The sequence below is a fragment of the Xenopus tropicalis genome, chromosome 3 (assembly GCF_000004195.4).
Source record: "Xenopus tropicalis strain Nigerian chromosome 3, UCB_Xtro_10.0, whole genome shotgun sequence".
NCBI classification, from domain to species: domain Eukaryota; kingdom Metazoa; phylum Chordata; class Amphibia; order Anura; family Pipidae; genus Xenopus; species Xenopus tropicalis.
In genome coordinates this window covers 83,615,168-83,636,448 of record NC_030679.2, presented here as the reverse complement: position 1 = coordinate 83,636,448, position 21,281 = coordinate 83,615,168, and the positions used below count along the sequence as shown (strand labels likewise).

At 38.0% G+C, this 21,281-nt stretch overlaps 1 protein-coding gene across 4 annotated transcripts; it reads left to right on the top strand.

Annotated features, from left to right (window-relative positions):
• The first annotated feature begins 270 nt into the window (after positions 1-270).
• Positions 271-19,238, top strand: gata3 (GATA binding protein 3). Of its 4 annotated transcripts, none has more exons than XM_031897830.1 (5): positions 271-1,065; positions 2,600-3,121; positions 12,724-12,803; positions 14,657-14,782; positions 18,142-19,238. In XM_031897830.1, exons 1-5 carry the CDS (start codon positions 831-833, stop codon positions 18,424-18,426), a joined length of 1,248 nt encoding a protein of 415 aa, XP_031753690.1. In that variant the 5' UTR covers positions 271-830; the 3' UTR covers positions 18,427-19,238.
• The last annotated feature ends 2,043 nt before the right edge of the window (positions 19,239-21,281 follow it).

The window sequence follows — 21,281 nt, the reverse complement described above, 5'->3', positions numbered from 1 at the left end:
AATGTCTATCACTTTTCTTTCTAGTTACACATTTAACTTCGGCCAAATAAACAGACATTGTAATTACTTTTTCCAATAGTGGACAAGTGACACCCACATATATGTAAAAGTGTATGACTGGGTGCTCCTGGAATGATGGCATGGCAGTAGCACAGGGGTTAGAATGTAGTTTAGTAGCTAGCAGGCACATTGTGGGCGGGTGAAAGAGTGGGGGGGGAGGGGCTGAAGTATTTGGCTGAGTTTGGGTGCCCCGTTCCCTCCCTGTAAGTGACAGTCCCTCCCCTCAGCCCTGATGACAGTGGAACCTCCTTAAGTTGCGTCTCGCCACAGCTGTCTGCGAGCATTGAGCCGCCTGGCGCCATCCTGCTCCTCTCAGAAAGAATGCCTGCACTGTAACAAAACTAGGGAGAGAGAGGGAGAGAGCAGCAGATCTGATCAGCCACTTTCTGCTTCTTCTTCTGGGATCACACACCTCCTTCCCCTACAACTTTGTACTTTGTGTAGCAGGCTGCTTGCCGGGGGAGGACCCCCTGCGCCCCAGGTGGCACAGCATAGTTGGCTCCTGCTCATTCCCTGGAGAACTTTTTGGGACTTTACATCAGTGCAGAAGCTTAGAGCCTGGCACGGCTTAATATCCTTACTATTTCTCTTGCAGACTTTGCAGAACCCCCTCCAGCTTGCGTCTTACATTGTTTTTTTCCCTTGTAGGTCATAGATAGCTCTGGATTTATTTTAATTTTTGTTTCTGCACTTACTGGACTTTTCCTGTGCGCTGTGACTAGTGACTTGGGTGCGTCTCTCCAGGCAAGTGCCTACTGGTGCTAGTGGGCATGGAGGTCTCAGCCGAGCAGCCTCGCTGGGTCAGTCACCCTCACCACCCGGCTCTATTAAATGGACAGCACTCAGACTCTCATCACCCGGTCCATAACTACATAGACCCCACACAGTACCCCCCGCCAGAGGACATGGATGTACTCTTCAATATCGATGGACAAGGAAACCACGTCCCTTCTTACTACAGCAACTCTGTCCGAACGGTGCCCAGATACCCCCCGCCACACCATGGTAAGTAATGGCATGTACCCATCTTGTCCTACCAACTGATAACACATCCCTCTTATTTGCACTTTTCTGTTGCACCCATTACTCACAATTCCCAGGAACCTCACCTTTCCAGGTATAAAAAATGCTGCATGTTCGAACAATTGTGATACCTCACGTTAGGTATGTATAAAAAGACGAAGTTGATATCGCTGCACTTTTTCTAAACGATGGCCAGGCGTCTGTGACATCACAATTATTTAACTAATATTAATTACCTCATAGGAGTTACAGTATGTGTATAACTTTAGCACACTGATAATAATTACTAATTACTATTACAATCTATCATCTATTCACCACTGGAATATCTGTACACACATAACCATAATGTAATTTTAAACGGTTGTTTCTTCATCTATCTATTTCTGATAACAAAAATGTTTAAAATTAGACGAATTTTACTTACATTTTAAAAGGATAAGTAAACAAGCATACTACTTTTTGTTCAGCCTTATAGATATCCAGACTCCTTTTTAATGGCCTGTGGCCCTTATGGCTGCTCAGTAGGGCCAAACGACATAGCATTGCTGTGCGCTGTAGGTTGATGCAAAACAAGCCCAGTTCTAGTAATTTTCACATTTGTGACAACTTCCTGCATTAGCTTGTTTGTCACTTTCTAACCCCCATCCTCTTCCTTTAGCATGTTTTATACCTGTAAATGAATAATAACCTCTGGGGTATCCCACTTGCTAGAATTCTCACTATTTCATATGCATAAAGTTATTTCCTAAGCATATTGTCCGGGAGGCGACCAAACTATGTTACCGAATTTACTCTACTGCTGGAATTGTTATTTCTTAGGAAATAAAATACATTCATTTTTGTTGCAGTTTGTGTTGAAGAAATAACCAACACTTTGTAATCATAAACACCGTACAGTAAATCCTGCGTGAATCAGGTTAAAGACACTGCTATGTGTTGTAACATAATGTAACATTCTTTGCAGGAACGTCATTGTACCAAATAATTGGCAATCTTAATCTTGGTTAAATTGGTATTCCTTAACAACAGGATATTTAACCAAAATCAAAATGTATCCTTTGGAATTCGGTTAAATTGCTACCAAGTACGAGACATTAATTGATTAATAACAAGAATAAAAATAAGGCCTTGCAAGTGAATTTCATCAATACAATTTTGGATGTGTCGCTTATGGATCAAAATCATTTTTAGTATTAAAACCTGAGAGTTCATATCTATCTTTATTTACTGTAAATTACTTTAACTAGAAACTTAGTTTAGCCACCAATAAAAATTAGAGCCACATAGATGAAAGGGCACACCTGAGAATTCTGACGAAACATCTATCTATCTATCTATCTATCTATCTATCTATCTATCTATCATCTATCTATCTATCTATCTATCTATCTATCTATCTATCTATCTATCTATCATCTATCTATCTATCTATTATATATCATCTATCATCTCTATGTTATTACTTCTCGTCTGCTATTATAATAGCTTTCATAACCGTTCTGTTATGTCCTAGGAAGCCTAGTGTGCCACCCCTCTATCCTACAAAGTTGGACAGATGGGCGCAAGTCTTTGGGAGGACCCCACGCCGCTTCAGCCTGGAATCTGCCCTTCGCCAAGCCTTCCATTCATCACAACTCCCCCGGAGGACTTTCTGTCTATCCCCCTGCCTCCTCGGCATCCCTGGCTACAGGACATTCCAGCCCCCACCTCTTCACCTTTCCCCCCACTCCACCAAAAGATGTCTCCCCGGACCCTTCTATTTCCACCTCTGTATCCACATCCTCCAGCAGGCATGAGGAGAAGGAATGTGTAGTGTCCAAGTATCAAGTGTCCCTGTCCGAACCTGGCATGAAACTGGAATCCTCACACCCCAGGAACAGCATGTCAGGAATTGGGGGAGTCTCCTCTGCCCACCACCCCATTACTACCTACCCTGACTATTACGGCGCAGGGCTTTTTCAGCCTGGTAGCATTTTGGATGGTTCTCCAACTCACTTTCCCAGTAAGCCAAGGCCCAAAACTCGCTCAAGTACAGGTAGGATTCATCTACAGTTCTTCCTTTAATACTTACTTTTCATTAACTGTTTTTATTTAAGGGAACCTAACAGTAAGATTTGATTTCTAAATAAAAAAACGTAATAGATTACAGTAATCATATCTTGAAACCCAATGCGGTTATTAAAAACACCAAAATAAGCAAGAAAAATCAGGCCAATTATAACATATATGATGTGACAAACTCTCGGCCCTCCATCTGTTGCGGGTCGTTCTTCCTTGGTGATAACAAAAACTCTTAGTTCCACAGAAACTGGATGGTTGAGGATATAATTTTCCAGGGAGCATCATTCAGGTGAGGAAGGCATGTCCATTGCTGGACTCATTCGGCATAAAAAGTGTCGAGTTTGATCGAGATGGATGTAGGTTGTGGGGAGACCGATGCGGTACAGTTAAAAATCAATATGCTGCTCTGGATTAAGGAAATGTAAACTGTGTTTACGACCATATTGGTATATAATATTATCTGGCAATGATTCTACACACAGAAACAAAATAACGCAGCTTTAAAACGCTGAAATAAAATATTGATCATTTGTATAAAGTTTCTGAACTATAAAACTCGTACGGATTTAAGAGAGTGAATTTGCTGCTAACCAAGCCTGATATCCCCGGATATAACTATTGTATAGTGCCTGGGGACATACTGAGGCAGGGGCAGGGCAGAGATGTGATTTCAGGGGGTTTTCCAGGGTTACATTTTCTTTGCCTGTCTGAGCTGGGACTGTCTCTATTTAGCTGATATGTTTGAGTTAATCCAATTATTTTCAGACTGCTGCACGCGACAGTTTCATTGTTTCCCCAGCGCCAAGGAGTTTAATAGAGTCCGGATGTGGCCAGACTGGGGGGCAGCACAGAGCAGAGCTGCAGGGGCACCGGGGGGCCCTCTCTATATATAAGCGCTATATCCGCCCTGCTAGTGGCATCTGTGGAACCCAATCTGTGGCAGCCACCATACGGGATCTGGTTAACCCCGTTTTTGCACTTATTGACCTGCTGTAGGCAAATATGAAACCAATCGTTTAGCTGTGAGTTCAAGTACAACGTAGTTCCAGTTTGACAACATGCCATTTGCAGTGAAACGCTGACATTCATTCCTAACAACGGCAGCCGCACTCTCACACTTGTGCACTCCTTTTAGTCACTACTGATGTACTAAGTCATTACTCATGTACTTTAGCATCCTGTTAGTAAATCTGCCGCAGCAGCTCTGGTCACATGGCCGGGAGAGCAAGCAGCCAGTTGCACAAAGACAACACTTGCTTTTTAATCGCACACTGTAATGCATTGGGAGCCGATGCAGGATAGGAGCTGAGTAAAATAGGTCAATGTCAGCGCTGATTTCAATTCGCATGGGTTGTGGTTATCAAACCCCAAAACTCCGGTAAACGCTCAAACAAGTAAATATATGATGGGAAGGTTAAACTTGGTGGCTGGGCTGGATAGGATAGTAATAAAGAATAGCTGAATCAGATCGAGTCGTGCAGCTAAAATAAACTGAAAGCAAAGAGTAAGTGGAACTGTATGTAAGGCATAGAGTCAAATGCACAGAGAGGGGATTCACAGGGAGGCACTAAATGTACTAATAGATGGCTGTGGAGTTTGACTAAAAAACATGGCAAATACAAGGAGGGTGAGGGGTGCTGCTCTGCCACAGTTGGGCTGCTGTCATACACTCAGTGACAGAGCCACACTTGCTGGAAAAGCAGTTAAGAGTTGTGGTTGTGGTACACAAGTCTCTTTTAAGACTGTAGACTTCACAACCAAAGCGACTGATGAGCCAGTAACGACCCCCAGACTTTCTACCCCCAGGCTTTCAAGAAGGGCCTAACAAATGTAACCGCTGCAAACTGTGTCAGTTCAAGTGCACAATTCTCTTTTTTATTATTCCTCCCTCACACACATACTTTGCCCTTATAATTTCCCCTTCTCTAGTTCTTTGCTCTCTTAGTCTCTTTCTTGCCATACTATGTTATCCCCACCTTGGCTCTTTTCTCAACATCTCTCTAACTCTCTCTCTGTACCTGCTTTTCCATCATCCAGCCTTTCTGCTTCTCTTTGCATACAGCTATTTCCATTAATGCATTCCTTTATACACACAGCACACACCATCATAGGGTTAATGCTGTGCAGCTGTCAAAATGAATTTCCATCATGTGTGACTGACAGATAACCTGGGGCTAGTTAGGCCTTGATTTTACTCTCTGCCCACACCTACATTCTTTATAGCAACTGACAAACAACCCCCCCAAAAAACAAATAATACCACTTTATAGTACACTAGGCCATGTACACAACAAGCAGGTAAGCAAAATCTATACACAACACACATGAAAACTGACAGAAAACATAGGCTGTTAGTTTATTTCATTTTTATATTGTATATGTCCAAACTTTTTTCAGCTTTAAATATCAGTATCTAATGCAGCCAATCAGTTTATTTGTGATATATCCAATTGTTAGCAATAAAAAATTCTAATCACAGAAGGGTCATAATATCAGAGTAGAACCAAATAGGCTGCAAACATAAAAGTCAGGAGAGCAAGGCAAAATGTCCATTTATACCTTCAAATTATTACTCTCCGAGCGGAAATTATATCACTTAAACGTGTGCTTACAAACTAGATATACATAGCCTTAAATGAGCACCACAAATTATAATATAGGAACATACTGTATAGCTCTAGGCTCTTCTTCCACTTGTTTGCTATAATTCTTATTGACTGGCTGAGGTTGCTGGTAGCTGTAGTTTACTCAAGTTGTTTTTACGTCTCTCAACTAAAACTACTCTGTTTTTATAGCAAATAAAAAGTACAACTTTCCCCCAATAATGAGCTTTTGCCTGAGGTCCTTTGTTAGGTGCTGCAGGCCAACCACAGCTTATGTGATTTAGATTTATTCCTTATGAAAGCTGTATCCCTTCAGAAGCACTTATTCACTGCAAAGAATGAAAGCTAAAGACATGGTAGTGCAAATCAATATTTGTGTCACACTTTGCTTAGCAAGAATGCGTGTGTTTCAGACATGGAACAAAAGAACTTGTAACGTTACCTAAACAAGGACTTCAAGTTGCCTGCTGTAGATCAGTGAAACCTTTAAGAGCATCCTCTTCAAAACTATTTGGTAAATTAGCAATTAAGGATTAAGATGATACACATAGCTGAAAGGTGTAAAATCTCTCTATTATATATATATATATATATATATATATAAAAGAACAGAGTACCGCACACATAGGGACTTGTGAAAAAAAACAAAAAAGTATTTATTGAAAGAAATCCGACGTTTCAAGCACCAACTGTGCTCTTCCTCAGGGTTTGTCCAATTTTCTTTCAATAAATACTTTTTTGTTTTTTTTCACAAGTCCCTATGTGTGCGGTACTCTGATCTTTTATTACTTATTTTTGACCAGCACCTAGGGCATTTGATCACTTGAAGGGTGTGCTCCTTCTGTTCCTGTATATATATATATATATATATATATATATATATATATATATATACCAGGATCTGGGGATCTTTCCTTTATTTGGAGCACCATTTCATAAATAATATTTAGACATTAAAAAATCAATAGGCTTGCTTTGCAACCAACATGAACTTATCTAGCTTAGAAATCATCAAGTATAAAGGTTCATGTATTATTGTTATAGAGAAAAGTGAAATCTATAACAACGTAATTATTTTTTTGCTTTGATAGGCTTAATGCTTAAAAATGGAATTTCCGTATTTCGGAGCTCCAGATAATAGATTTTAGAACCCATATGTATCTGCGTGTGATACATACATATACATATATAACATGCATTTATAAAGCAGCATAATATTCTGCAATGCTATATATATATATTTATTTATTTATTTTAAATGTCAGTCTCCTGTATAATGGTCCCTGTAGGTGAGCTAACAAAATAACAAGCCATGCTCACTATGTAACAATTCTGAAAGCTGACTAGCAAAGCTTTAACTATTTCTCATGCCTTTTCCTTGGCAATATGTAACAAAACATTTTAGTCCTTAAACACAACTGACACCAGGTTCGGAAAAAATAATGATCTAGTCCTGGTTCATACAAACCATTTTCTGGCTTTAACCAGTTAGCTCTTTTGTGAACCAAGATCTTCTTATAACAACCAAAACTGGATCATTATCTTGCTGGTTACTTGGAAGTAGCAAGGCTCCGGGAAAGTCTTTTCCTTGGAAGTAAAGAAAGATACTTATGTTTTGATTAAAAAGTTTCTCTCACAACATATAGATATTTATACACACACTCATACTTATTTAATCTAAACTGGGTAGTTTACCTCCAAGGTGTCAGACCTTCAAAGGAAAAGAAACCATCTCTGATTATAAAACACTTTGAAAGCAATTGTATCACAAAAGCAACTGAGTGATTGCTTGAGATAACATCCGCGCGATTACTCAAGTGCTTTTCATCTGTTAGGCCTTTAGAAAATGAAATCGTTGCCTCTCAAATACCGTGTAACCAATAAAAATAACATCCTGAATAATCTCTCATACTAAAAATTTTGAACTTAATGAACTATTTAGCTGAAACATTTCTATTTGTTCATGGTTAACCTTTCTTTCATAATTTAAAGAACACATAATTCAAATTTAGGTGCTTCAAAGACTGAAATGAAGGTCTAGTAGTCCTATAGACTGCAGTTCTAGTGGTTTAATACATATCAAGGTGCATTATGTATATATATATACTGTATATGCATAAAATATAACAAAATTAATGGCAGTGTCTTTTTTACCAAAAAGTATTAATTCAGTGCCAACCTATTTTATGGTGACCTTCAGATTGGGCTGTATACAAATAATATATGAAGACAGCCTTTTATAATCATGTCACATACACATACATGTTATTTACTGTTTTGACCATTGTCCATATTTCTGTTGTTACTGAACAGAGAAAGGCCTAGAATAAGCATATATTTTTAGTTTGAAATGTGTTTTAATGGTCTTCACTATATGCATGCTTTCCCTCCACTTCAAAAATAACAAAAGACGCATGATGTAAGGCAGTGCATGCTGTGCAGTTAAAAGATGCCCATGTGAATAAGTGCTTAGAAAAATATTGGTCAGATTTTGGTCCACAAAGCAAAATCACTTGGGCAATCTGCCTATACACCTAAACCCTTAAGGTTACTTTAGGCCTAGTTTACACCCACTTTAGTCAGATTTTAACCCATTAACAGGACATAAATGGTATATGCAAATAGCCTACAGGCCAAATCAGTTGTACAGTTTTAAGTTGTATGATAAATTGAAGCAATAATGCTGGAAGTTGCAGTTTGCACATGTTATAGTTTGGGTGCCTCTAGTTAAATACTTTGGGGACTAAGAACTGGTTCCCCGGACCAGTGCATCCTGCTTAGCCGATAAACATATAACCAGGCTTTAATTCTTAGTGGATTTTGAGTAATCCAATGTTTGAGTAATCCAATCATTTTCGCTCCCAACAATAATCAAATGCACCACTGCTATTTGCCTCTTTGTAGGTACCTTCTGTCTGTATTTCAGTACATGCATTTGTATGCAGAACAGTGCTTCTTGTTATTAACGACTGAAACACAGAATACATGAAAGGTTTTCCTGTTTAATATTCATATTATGCCGTCCTTACCACAGGAAGGCACAGTCAGCATGCTGCACTTTCACTTCTGAAGTAACCAGGTATATAAAGTAATCAAACTCTAGGGAGGGGGTTATAGATTATTTGATTTATTGCCAACAAGATGAAACTGAAACCCTCTCCCTATACAGACCATGATTCTGAAACTCTTAGAAGTCACGTCAGCACAGAATATAAGTGAAAAGTCTGTCTTGTGAAAACACACACATGCTTTTTTGTGAAGACACACGGAGCAACTAGTAGCAGCTACTTGTCGTGGCTACTAAAATAGACAATGCTGATCATTTACTGATAATTGTTTCTACATGTGTTTTAGCAGAGGCAATTCTCAGTATTGTCTATGGCAGAGTATTTACTGGCATTTAGCCAGGGCCAGAACTAGGGGTAGGCAGAAGAGGCACCTACCTAGGGCACAACGGTGGGGGGGCGTCAGGTAGGTACCCCTTCTTTCACTTACCACTAGTTCCGGGCCCTTTCCCCTCACTGCAGTACCTCCCACCAGCGGCCCTGGCAACCCCATCGCCCTGTGTGCGCATGCGCACATGAATGGGGGGGTGTGAGTGGTGGGCCAAGCCGACCAGGTTGCCCAGCCGGCTTGGCCTGGCACTGCATTTAGTAGCCGTGAAAAAGTAGCTGCTACTAGTATCTCCCGTGTCTTCACCTTTAAGGGCGAAGACACATGGCACTACATAGTAGCAGCTGCTTGTCATGACTACTAAATAAAACACTTATCAGTAAATTATCAGAATTGTCTATTTTAGTAGCCACAACAAGTAGCTGCTACTAGTAGTTCCGTGACTTTACCCTAAGATCCCCTCCTGAAATGAGCAAAGTACCTTCTAACCAGGTCTGAGGAGATGACTGAGCAGAGAATGCAGGGTTAATATCTAAAGACATGCTTAATATTCATATATAAACCTGAATATGTTCGCTGTGGAACATGTTGAGGCTTTATAAATACATGATAGTAATAATAATATGCCAAGGATGCTGAGACTTGGCTGTAACCTATATATTTTTTCCATTACTTACATGTTTTATAAAGTGCCTTCATATTCCACAACACGGAAGGGTGCACACACTAAAACTGACCACTTTGGGGGTAGTCAGGGTATGTCTGCAAATGAACAAAAAAATCTAAAACTCAGCCTAGTGTGTGGGTCACAAATGAATTGAATTTAAGATCAGTTCAGTTCTAAGGCCTTTTCACTGCCACATCTACATTGTAATCTACCTCCCCCAATGATCAGATCAGAACAACTGAGGTGTTTCATTTGCCCCTCTACTACAGTGAATTACTGCTGTCACAATTATATTTCTTTCCCCTACACATCTGGTATAACCAGTTATAAATTAGTCCATTATTATAAATATATATATATACTGTAGCTAAATGCAGTAGTAATTTTTTATATATATATTGTTCCATTGAACAGTACAGACAGGGTATTCAGCCTTGTCAGTTACTGCACCCAGAAGAGACATGTACATTCTACTTTAGACTTTTATAAATACTTGATACCTGCTTTTAAATTTATACCACACATAATGGATACAAACATGTACCACGTTCTAGATGAAAATATCAAGATGCCCATCATCTTTTTATTTGGTAGTGACCTATTCACTGTGGAACAGTGTATCCTAAAGGTAGTGCTGAATGGACTTGAGAATCTGCAACCGAACCAACAATGTTACTGTTATAAGTTCAACCTTTTTAGTTTTAGATTGTTCTAGATGCCACTTGAAAATATCAAGATGCCCATCATCTTTTTATTTGGTAGTGACCTATTCACTGTGGAACAGTGTATCCTAAAGGTAGTGCTGAATGGACTTGAGAATCTGCAACCGAACCAACAATGTTACTGTTATAAGTTCAACCTTTTTAGTTTTAGATTGTTCTAGATGCCACTTGAAAATATCAAGATGCCCATCATCTTTTTATTTGGTAGTGACCTATTCACTGTGGAACAGTGTATCCAAAAGGTAGTGCTGAATGGACTTGAGAATTTGCCACCAAACCAACAATGTTACTGTTATAAGTTCAACCTTTTTTCCCGTTGTGTATTTAAGGGATTATTTTGAAATCTGAAACCATTGCAAATTTGCGCATTATGAAGACTGTGCCCTTGCCTTTCCAAGGGCAACAAAGGAATTAGCCCCCAGTAGTTATTTCATGCATTTAATGGACCTTATTTTCCACTTTGACCCAGATTAAAAAAAAAAAAGTCTCCCTTTGGTGAACTAAAACACAGTGCTGTTGATTGACAATATTATTGTACCTGAATAGAGCTGACAGTGTAAACAGGAGTGAACGCTGAGGCAAGTCACGAGTACTAACCCAAAGGGGCTGTGTCATATTATCAATACTTTTAGAGAGTCTACAGTAATCAGTACGGCCTGGTTGATATGTCACCTTAATATTTCCTTTTCACTTCACTTCGTCAAAAGACAATACAAAACACAGGCCTCTTGTATATCCTCCCAATCATTTATAGCGCTGTGATTCATTTCTAACACTGCAGATTTTTTTTCTTAACCTTGAATAACTCTGACTGGGTTTAGCACTTTAAATGTGAAGAGAAAATGCAATAGGTTACTAAAGAGTCTGATTAAGACCAAGGATGAGTAAATGAATGTGAAATATTCTAGAAATACTGGTTATATGCTATGTAAATAAGAAATGCAATACCTGTAATAAGGATACATTATTTTCAATAATACAATACAAGAACACAAGTTGGCATATTCTGCCTTCAAAATTGTCTGCTTTAAAATTAATTTCTAGTACATATTAATATTGTTTGTTATTCATATTGCACCAACGTATTTAAAAAAAATATTATATTTCAGATCACCCATTTTCCTCACACATATATATATATATATATGTGAGGAAAATGGGTGATCTGAAATATAAATATATATATATATATATATATATATTGAAAGTATGTGTTATCTTTCTTCTGAACAAGGCTAATTGTGGAAATTTAGTTATTCATGCTGAATCTGTTAATGGCAAAATGTGGTGGAGTATGGTTTTAATCCCACCACAAAGCCTGCATAATGCCAGTAATTTTATTCACATTTTAACTTAATGTCTGTATCAATATAACCAATCACTGAGAAGTCATAAAATATGATACATACAGATATTACCAGACCAATCTTGTCTGGTAGTCAATATGTTGTACTCAATAGGCTCCTGAATGCATCACATGGTACAATGATTCCTTGATCAAACTGGCCTTATTGTGGTGATTTTACAATAGAATCCCCCTGCAGGCCCAAAATTATCTTGACCATATGTCATATAAACAATATGCTTTCAGTACCTGAGGTATTTTCAGTCCTGTTAAAACCTTACAGCTCTCAACTTACCAACCCTCCAAATCCTGTGATGTACAGCTCTCAGATTGCTGAATGATGGTGGGATGGTGGGAAGTTCACACTAGTTGTAGTTCAACAACTAAAAGGCAGCAATTTGGTATCCTTGATTTAATTTGATTATACTCCCCACACATTGATTTGGACTGCCCACCAGCTTGAAACCCTCTAGATGTAGAGGAACTCCCAGTATACCTTGGCAACCAATCTAGGGCATTTTAGTCCATGTATACCTGGAGTTGGGAATAGATTGGACTTCCCTGTTATAATCATTGGGAAAAAATAAATTACTAATGAAATTTAGTCACTTTGCATAAGTCAACCATGTGTAATCTTGTTTTCAGAAGGCAGGGAGTGTGTAAACTGTGGGGCAACTTCAACCCCCCTCTGGAGGAGAGATGGCACTGGACATTATCTATGCAATGCATGTGGACTCTATCATAAAATGAACGGCCAGAATCGACCCCTCATTAAACCCAAAAGAAGGCTGGTAAGTGGTGCTCACTATTCAAACACCAATCCTCTTCTTTCTTTAATTTCCCCAGCTCAGAAAGGGAAGCTTTCAACAGGAAATTGGCATCCAAACGAAAGGAATTGTTATAGTGACCAGAAGGAATGTTCTCAAGTAAGGAGGATTAGACACTCTTGGTCCCATATTACCCATTGTATTCACATCTGCCAGGGTTTAAGAGGGCACACTTTTCCATATGGGGTGGTAGTGGTAAAAACATATTAGCCTCCCACAAGACTTCCCTACTAGTCTCAGTAGTCACACCTGGTACAATGTGGTATTAAGTAATAAACATTAATGGCAGAGACTAAGATAGTCATGTAGAGTAGTCATGTAGAGTGACAGACCACTGCAGGTTCTTATGGGCCATATTAAGTGTATTCCTGTTTTTTTATGGTGTCACATGCAAATGTTCTAAAAACAACAGTCTTTGTGATACTATTACTTATTATGCATACAATTCCACCAATTAGAGAAACTGCTATTCAGGCTAACAAATTTTATTTTGTAGGAATGGGATAATTTAGGAATAGAAATAAATGAGCAAAAGTGGCCACCAAAATCCAAATATCCAGAACACTGTGGTTTCCAGTGCACCTGGATTTATCCCACTATTCCTCTGCATTCCTATATCTGATGTCATGTGCAGGTGGGGGTGTAAATGTGGCCTGAGATTGGTCCATGATCATTTCACAAATCTTGTGTCAGTCATAACTTGCTTTTTACCACCCCTTTCCCAAATGAGATGAGATCAATCTGAGGCAAGCTTTTACAGATGCCAGGGGAATCATGGGGGTAGAGGAGGAGTCAGCCTAGAGACAGAGATAAGAAATACAAAACACACGAACCTTTTTTTCTCTTTTGTTTAAATACAAACAGCAGCTTTTAAAACCTTGTGGCTTTGCAAAACTGTCAGCCACAAGGTTAACACGCAGGTGTAAGAGGGATGTTGTATTCATTTTAACCAGTTTCTGAGGTGACAGTGTCTCTTTAATGTGTTTTTATGAACTGGTGGGATATGATTCTGAAAGACTTATGCAGTGGGCACTATAGATAAACTGCTTTATAACACTATTAATATGTATGTGTACATGGCACCAGTCATTGCTGTGAATGTGTGACTCTTAAAGCACACTGAGTTCCTTTGAGGTAGCAGGACATTCGGTTACACTCTAAAGGTCTCAAGGGGTAAAAAGGGAAATGAAAGGACCTATACGTTTCTAAGAATCATTTCTAGGGTATATAGTAACAGTACTTGTCCTCTGTTTGCTTGGTATCTGATAAAAGATAAATTCCCATTCCTTAACTTTGAAAATATTGCTAACAAAAAATAGGATCTTGGAGGGCGAGTATAAAGTAATCTTTCTGAAGGGCCTGTTGATGTTTGTGACCACATTGTAATGGAATTTCTATTTCTCATGTCCTAGTTAGCAAAAGGGGAAGCACTTTTCCAAGAGGAGGAAATACTCAAAGCTTTGATTGTTGGCAGCTAAACCTCCATCTCGGCTCTCTCCTTGTATGAGAAGTCGACTTCCCAGGAAATATCTGCCGGAAATCTGATCCCTGCAGATAACTCCTAAGCAACAATTATTTTCATAAACTATACTATTAAGGTAGTGGGAGAGCAGAGTAAAAAGAAAACTGAAGACATAAGTGGGATACATGTCATCACCTATAAAAAATGGTCTGCATAAGGCATAGCTAACCTTTGGCTGCCCACTTGTTGCTTAATAGCTGTACAACTGCACTTTAACCATAAACAAAATGCAAAACGTACAGCAAATAAGGTCAGATAAAGTGCCTCTTATACCTTGCTACCATTATAATGTAGGGCTGCAATACATTACAGTGTTTCTTAATATTTGAATCACTTCCCTCTGTATCTCATTTCTATTTGCTTACATATAAATGCCTTTATCATGCCTGAATGTTTGTGCTGTATTAGTAAAGGTTTTTGTCTTTTTCAGTCTGCAGCAAGGAGGGCAGGTACATCCTGTGCAAACTGTCAAACCACCACCACGACACTGTGGAGGAGAAATGCCAATGGAGATCCTGTGTGTAATGCCTGTGGGCTGTATTACAAGCTGCACAATGTAAGTGCAAAGCCGTGTTCCAAGAAAGCTTCTATTTGCACTGACAGATGTTTGTCTGTGTCATGAAAAATGTGCTTCAACCAGTTCAGCTCAGTGTAGGAAAGTAATTGGTGATTAATTATCTGGGTTTCTGCTGCAGTTCCTCAGAAACTTGTAGTGACAGAATGTTTTCCATTCCCTCTTTCTTCTCCATCACGCTGTCTTTGGCTTTTGACATAATACTCTTTTTCCTCCAAGCTAAGACTCCTTTCCTTCCTACCTCACTAAACTCAGATGTATATAAACCCATTCTTTAACTGAAGGTAACATCTCCTACTGTCACCGTTGCAGTATGAAATAAGTGTAGCATGTTATCTAGATGTTGTATTAGTACAATTCAGGATGCAAATCTATACATAAACACTTTTGGATTGACTTCTGGCTGTCAGTAGATTTTGGGTTATGTAGTTGCTTTCTTTATCTAGACCAATCCAAAACAACTGCCGCCTGGTTGCTATGGATTACTGCACTGCTGCAATTTTATTTTAGTAAAGGTGAACTAGGTAGTTTGTTAAATATAAAACTTTCTTGGATCACCTATTCAGCGAACATATTTTTTATATATGTATAAGAATATTTTGATAATACCCGTGCATGGCTTGTATGTAATATAATATTTATCTCTCAAATGCACTGTTAATTAATCCACCTCTTCCTCTGGGGACTATGCTACAACTCCTGACAACCCTCAACATGATTTTTTTTTTTGTATTATAAATCTACCAAAGGATAGTTATCCAGAAAACAACAAAAAAAGAAACATAAAATGGACTGAAAAAAATAAAATAAAATATATATATATATGTATACTTTTCATAAAAAAAAAGAAAAGCTAGAAAAATTAAAAATTATGTTTCTTTATGGTTTTAAGCTAGATTTGCCACATGACTATTGTCTCTCCAACTTATAAAAATATCTTTTGCAAATATGACTTGTCTATCACCCACAGAACACATACAAATATCCCTGGTGAGAAGTCTATTAACCCATTTGTTTCCTAGGCTGGTCATCAGCGCAGTTCTGTCCAGTTTTTCTTTTGACTGTCTTGGTAACCAAGGAGTTAAAAAGTTAAAGAAAAAAAAGTGACAATGAAAAAAATGATGACAAAATCTTTCACATCTTGTTTGTGGTCAGTCAAAGGAAGAATAGTGGCCATTTAGAGAATCATATGCAGTAGGACACGCCGTATTTTTTTCTCTACCAAGATACAGATCCTGCATTTAGTCTTAACAATAAAAAAAAAAAACAAAAAAAAAAACCTTGCTTTCTTTTCAATCAGTTGACTATATCCCTTAGATATGCAGTATAGGGTTTCAAAAACAATATAGGTCATCTTTTTCCATCTGCAAATAAGGGTTGTCTCATGTTCCCATGGAATCAGTATATTCCTCGAATGTAAAATGCTCCTCGTAGTGGAGACGAAAAGATTTTTTTTAACCTGTTTCTAAAAGCGGCTTTTCAGTATTAGAATATTTTGGTCACAAAGTATATAAACTTAATTAGTATATTGGATTTTTTTTGTTTATATCAAAGTCACTGATATATATTTCCTTCTGACTGGTGCTTTTCGCAGGCATTCTCTGTTAATTAATATAAATGCCACTCAGCTAGAACTGTTGAGATAATAGTTCATTAGCTCATAACGTTTTAGCTCCATATACAAATATATGAGTACAAAATAACTTTAATTGCCTGAAAAAATTGTAGTCTCGCTACAGTCGCAATAGGTTTAATATTATATTTCCTTTGCGTATTTAATAAAAGTTGTGTGAACCAGCAGTGTCTCATCATCAACGGGAGAAAGATTTTATAGTACAAGCTAGTAAACAGCGTACATAGTAAAACTTCTTTTAGAAAAATGTCATTATTTTTGCCTTCGCCAAATGCCAATTTTAGCTTTTAGGTCTGCAGTTTATTTTTTTGTTTCTGACTTTTATGACACCATATGGTTGATTTTTCCGAAGCTGATTGAATACTTAACCTTCATTGATTAAATACTTAATTATTATTATTTATTAAAAGATAACTGTAATGGTGTAATATTACACTATTTTTTGAAAATGAATTTCACTTATCCTGAATAGTTGGTAACAGCATACATTTCAGTTTCTTTTGATTAATGAGTAACACTGATATTTTCAATTCTGCCTTGCAAAAACAAACAAAAAAAGGACTGTGCCGGATGCCCAATTAGAAAACATGAATAAGGTTTTAATACAGTCTAATAGCTTTCCTTTTGTTGTATATGTATAGGCGGATATTGAATAGTATACCTGTTATACCCAGCTATATTTGTGAGCAGTGCTTTGATTTTTTAAATGTTTAAATATATTCATAATATGGTTGTAGTTAAAGTTAAAGGGCAGTATTAATATTAATTTAGAGTATTTTATTTTAATTCCCAAATACAATATTAAATTCACAGTGGGAATAGTCTATGCGGGTCATTTTATTCATCCCCTGACTGGTCAGGCATACCTTTACTAGCTGTCAAGCAAACCCTAGGACTGACCACCTCTAGCAACATGCGTAGCTAATTGCTTAGATAATAGGGACTTGCCACACTCTGAAAAGCTTATGCACAGCAGGTTGTTAATGCGGCACACTGCTGTTTTATTGGATGACCCCACCATGTTACGGTCACCCTTTATAAAAAAGGGCAATTTGGAAAGAATGTGTTAATTGTTATGTGAACGGCTGCAGCCAAATTCAGTCTATCTGTTGCTTTGCATGGCAGCATGTGCAATCTGACAGGACCCATGTGCGGCTATTTCTTGCTGAAACATACAGCCGCCTGTAAAACAGAATCCCAGTCCTGGAGTGTGTGGGCTTTTTGTGTTAATTCTGGTTCACAGCACTAAACTGGGAAGTGCTGTATGTGCAGTTCAGAAGTCACAGTTCGTGGATAACGTGATAGCTGTAATCTTGCTTGGGGTTCTAGTTATACAGAAACTTTTTTTCTTTTAATCAGGCTAAGTGAAATAAAGCAATGATACTTGGAAGCATATACACTCTATGTATTATGAATTATCAGTCAATCTATCCTTCAACATCATACTCACATAATTATTTTGTTAGTCTCTTGAGTCTTCAGAGCATGTGACATACTGTTCAGTCCTCACCTACCAATAATGCTGATACTCTTTGTGGCTATAGATGGTGTCTTAGATTCTCAGTATCTTGTGTCTGCTATTGATGTCAATGTCTTGAATTTAATATATGAGTTTCAACTCTCCTGCCAAAGTTCTGCATGCGTACAATTACATGGCAATAAAGACTAACAAATAAGAAACAAAGACAAATAATTGATTTTTGTTTAGATTAACAGACCACTGACTATGAAGAAGGAAGGCATTCAGACCAGAAACCGAAAAATGTCTAGCAAGTCAAAAAAGAGCAAAAAGATCCACGACAGCCTGGAGGACTACCCTAAGAGCAGCTCATTCAGTCCTGCTGCCCTCTCGAGACACATGTCTTCCCTCAGCCACATTTCACCTTTTAGCCACTCCAGTCATATGCTAACCACACCGACACCAATGCACGCTCCGTCCGGTCTTTCCTTTGGACCCCATCACCCTTCCAGTATGGTCACTGCAATGGGTTAGTCTTTGTACCTTTGTCTTCCAAAAAGGACCTCATCTCTATTTGCATTTTTTTTGCTGGAGGTTGATGATCTCTTTAGGATGGAAAAAAATTTATTTAATTGCTCACACAATGTTGTGTTTGCCACTTTTATAGGAACTCACTATGGCATCTACGCATTCTCAACCACTGAATCTGGATTCCATTTGTGAATAAGCCATTTAACCTTCTATTCCCTGTTGATAAGGGTTTCTAGTGCTGTGAACAACAACAACAAAAATATTGATGAATTGTACATCTAACTATTCTATCATAAGAAATACTGTATATATGGAGACTTTTACTGCCACTTGGCACCTATACAAAGGAGCATGAAGGACTAAAGGAGCTTTACGGATGAGTCGAGGAGAACTATAACTTGTACATTGCCAGACTTCTTAACTAACTAAACAAACAAACTGCCGGCAATGTTTCTGGTGGGTGGAAGCTGTTTGACGCATTTGTAGGGAGTTCATCCATTCAGACTGTGGGGCCTCTCCTTAGGAAGTGCTATCAATCCCAGGCAATCAGTGTTACCATGCGGATATATTGCCAATAAGGATTTTCAGATGGTCATTCTTCAGGCCTATATGCATTGTGAATAAGTTCCTGTAATTGTTGTTTGTATGTATAATTCAAAAGCACCAAATAAAAGATGTAGATTTATTTCATCATATTATACAGACTGAATGGTTGTATAAATGTATTTACTACTAGTGTAAAGAACTGCTTTTATTGTTTTCATATTATATTTCTTTCTTCAAAAATAAAATAGACTAAATTCTGTTGAATCAAATTGACTGGTTTCTTATTTATTGCAATTATTGTTTCCAGCTTTTAATGTGTCACTTACTAAAAAATTGCTTGGTTAAAGGAACACTGTACCTGAAAACAATTTGCAGTGCTTAGTACAGCAGATCATTTTTTAAAAAATGTTTTAAATAAAAAAAAAAAAAATGTAATGCTTGAATTGATAAGTGTAATTGGATGGGTAAATCTCTTGCAAAGCAACAGTTCAGTTATGCTTTGTGGCTTAGACTCTAGCTATCTTTATACCAGTGCATTCAGACCAAACTGGTCAGTGATCTACTTTTTTAAATATACACTTTAGCACTGAATTAATCTAGCACTTTTAGATTCATTCAGTAGATCCCAATCTGTGTGCCCACACCCCACAGGGCCTAAACTAAGGGCCAGGTAGGAATGCTTATTTAAAGTCCTTAATATGCTTTAAAATTCAGTAATTTTACAACTGTAAAAATTTACAACTAATTTTACTACCTTCAAAGTTGGAGATTGAGCTAAAAAAAATTGATAAATGAAATTTATCAAAGCAAAGCACACAACCAACATCTATACAACCAAAGTATATATAAAACATTAGAGCTTTATTTATTTATAAAACTTTACTATAGAGATTTATTTGATCAATATCAAAAAATGCCTAACACTAAATAGAAGAACAAAAGGAACATTTTGGGACGATGGCACGGATTTAAACATGCATTAATAATCAAACTTATACCTGCTCTTTAAAAAAGTGTTTTCAGACAGTATTATATATAGTAGGTGTTACAAAAAGTACCTAGCATTCAATGTTCCCTCTAATTATTTTCAGACTGTATGCACAATTGAATGCTTTTGTGCATACTTTTAAGGCCCAGTGTTCAGCTGTATGTGTAACACAATGGAAACTTGTACTAACAAGTATTAATAAAATCCCTCACATTACACCTTGCTCGAGTCACTGATGAAACAATTATTGTTATAATTACAAAGAAATACATAGGCTAAGTGCTTCTAATTAGAAAACAGGGTGGCATTTTATTATAATGTCACTTTCATAGTTTGCCACTTTAATAGTATGGTGTGAAATTTATTCGGGACAATTGCACATTTTCAATTGCAGTGGCTGGGATGTGTGTGTGTTTGTGTATGGATGGGTTTCCACTGTAACTCACTAACCACTCTGTTTTGGTTTCAGTCCTTGAGTCATATTAAACTGTTACTTAGTATCTATGTTCTAAATGTGCTGAAGGGAAAGTATGGCAGGAAAAGCTTGTGCTTTGTAAAACATGTTGCAGTTACAAAGATGAGTGGGATCTGGTACACTGCAATTAGTGTATCTTCTAGTTAGACAGGAAACCCACTGGGTAAACTGCACTGCAAGGAAATGACCATTACTCCACACCCCTCTACCCTGCTCACACATTCTTGAAAAGGAAATGCATGAAATACATAACATTCTGTATTCCAGCATCAACAGAAACAATCCTCCTACTTCTGTTGCATTGGCTCATTCTGAAAATATTTTGTTTATATATGTATGGAACCTGTTATCCAGAATGCTTGGGACCTGGGGTTTTCTAGATAAGGGATCCTGGATATATGGTAAATGGAAAAGCAAGTAAATCAGATTGGAAAAGATTAACAGTTATGCTAAGAGAAAGCCTGTCCACCAGTGTATACTAGCACCTTTATTTCACTATGAAAAGCACCTAGAGGTACCTGCACAATTCTAATCAGGATCATAGGCAGGGCTGGATTTGTTTTCTGCGCGCCCCTAGGCCACCCCGTTGAACAGCCCGCGTCCCCCCCAATGCGCATGCGCGAATGAGCGAACAACTGCTCGTCTCCCTTACCCCACCCCCCCTGCAAGCCCGTGAGTGCGCATACATTTAAAGCCCCATACGGAGCAGTGGGGAGAAGTTCCCACTGCTCTGTATTGAAAAAAACTTTAAAAATTCCATTGCGCCCCTACATTTCTGCCGCCCTAGGCCCGGGCCTTTGTGGCCTCTCCACAAATCCGGGCCTGATCATAGGAAATATCCTCATGAAC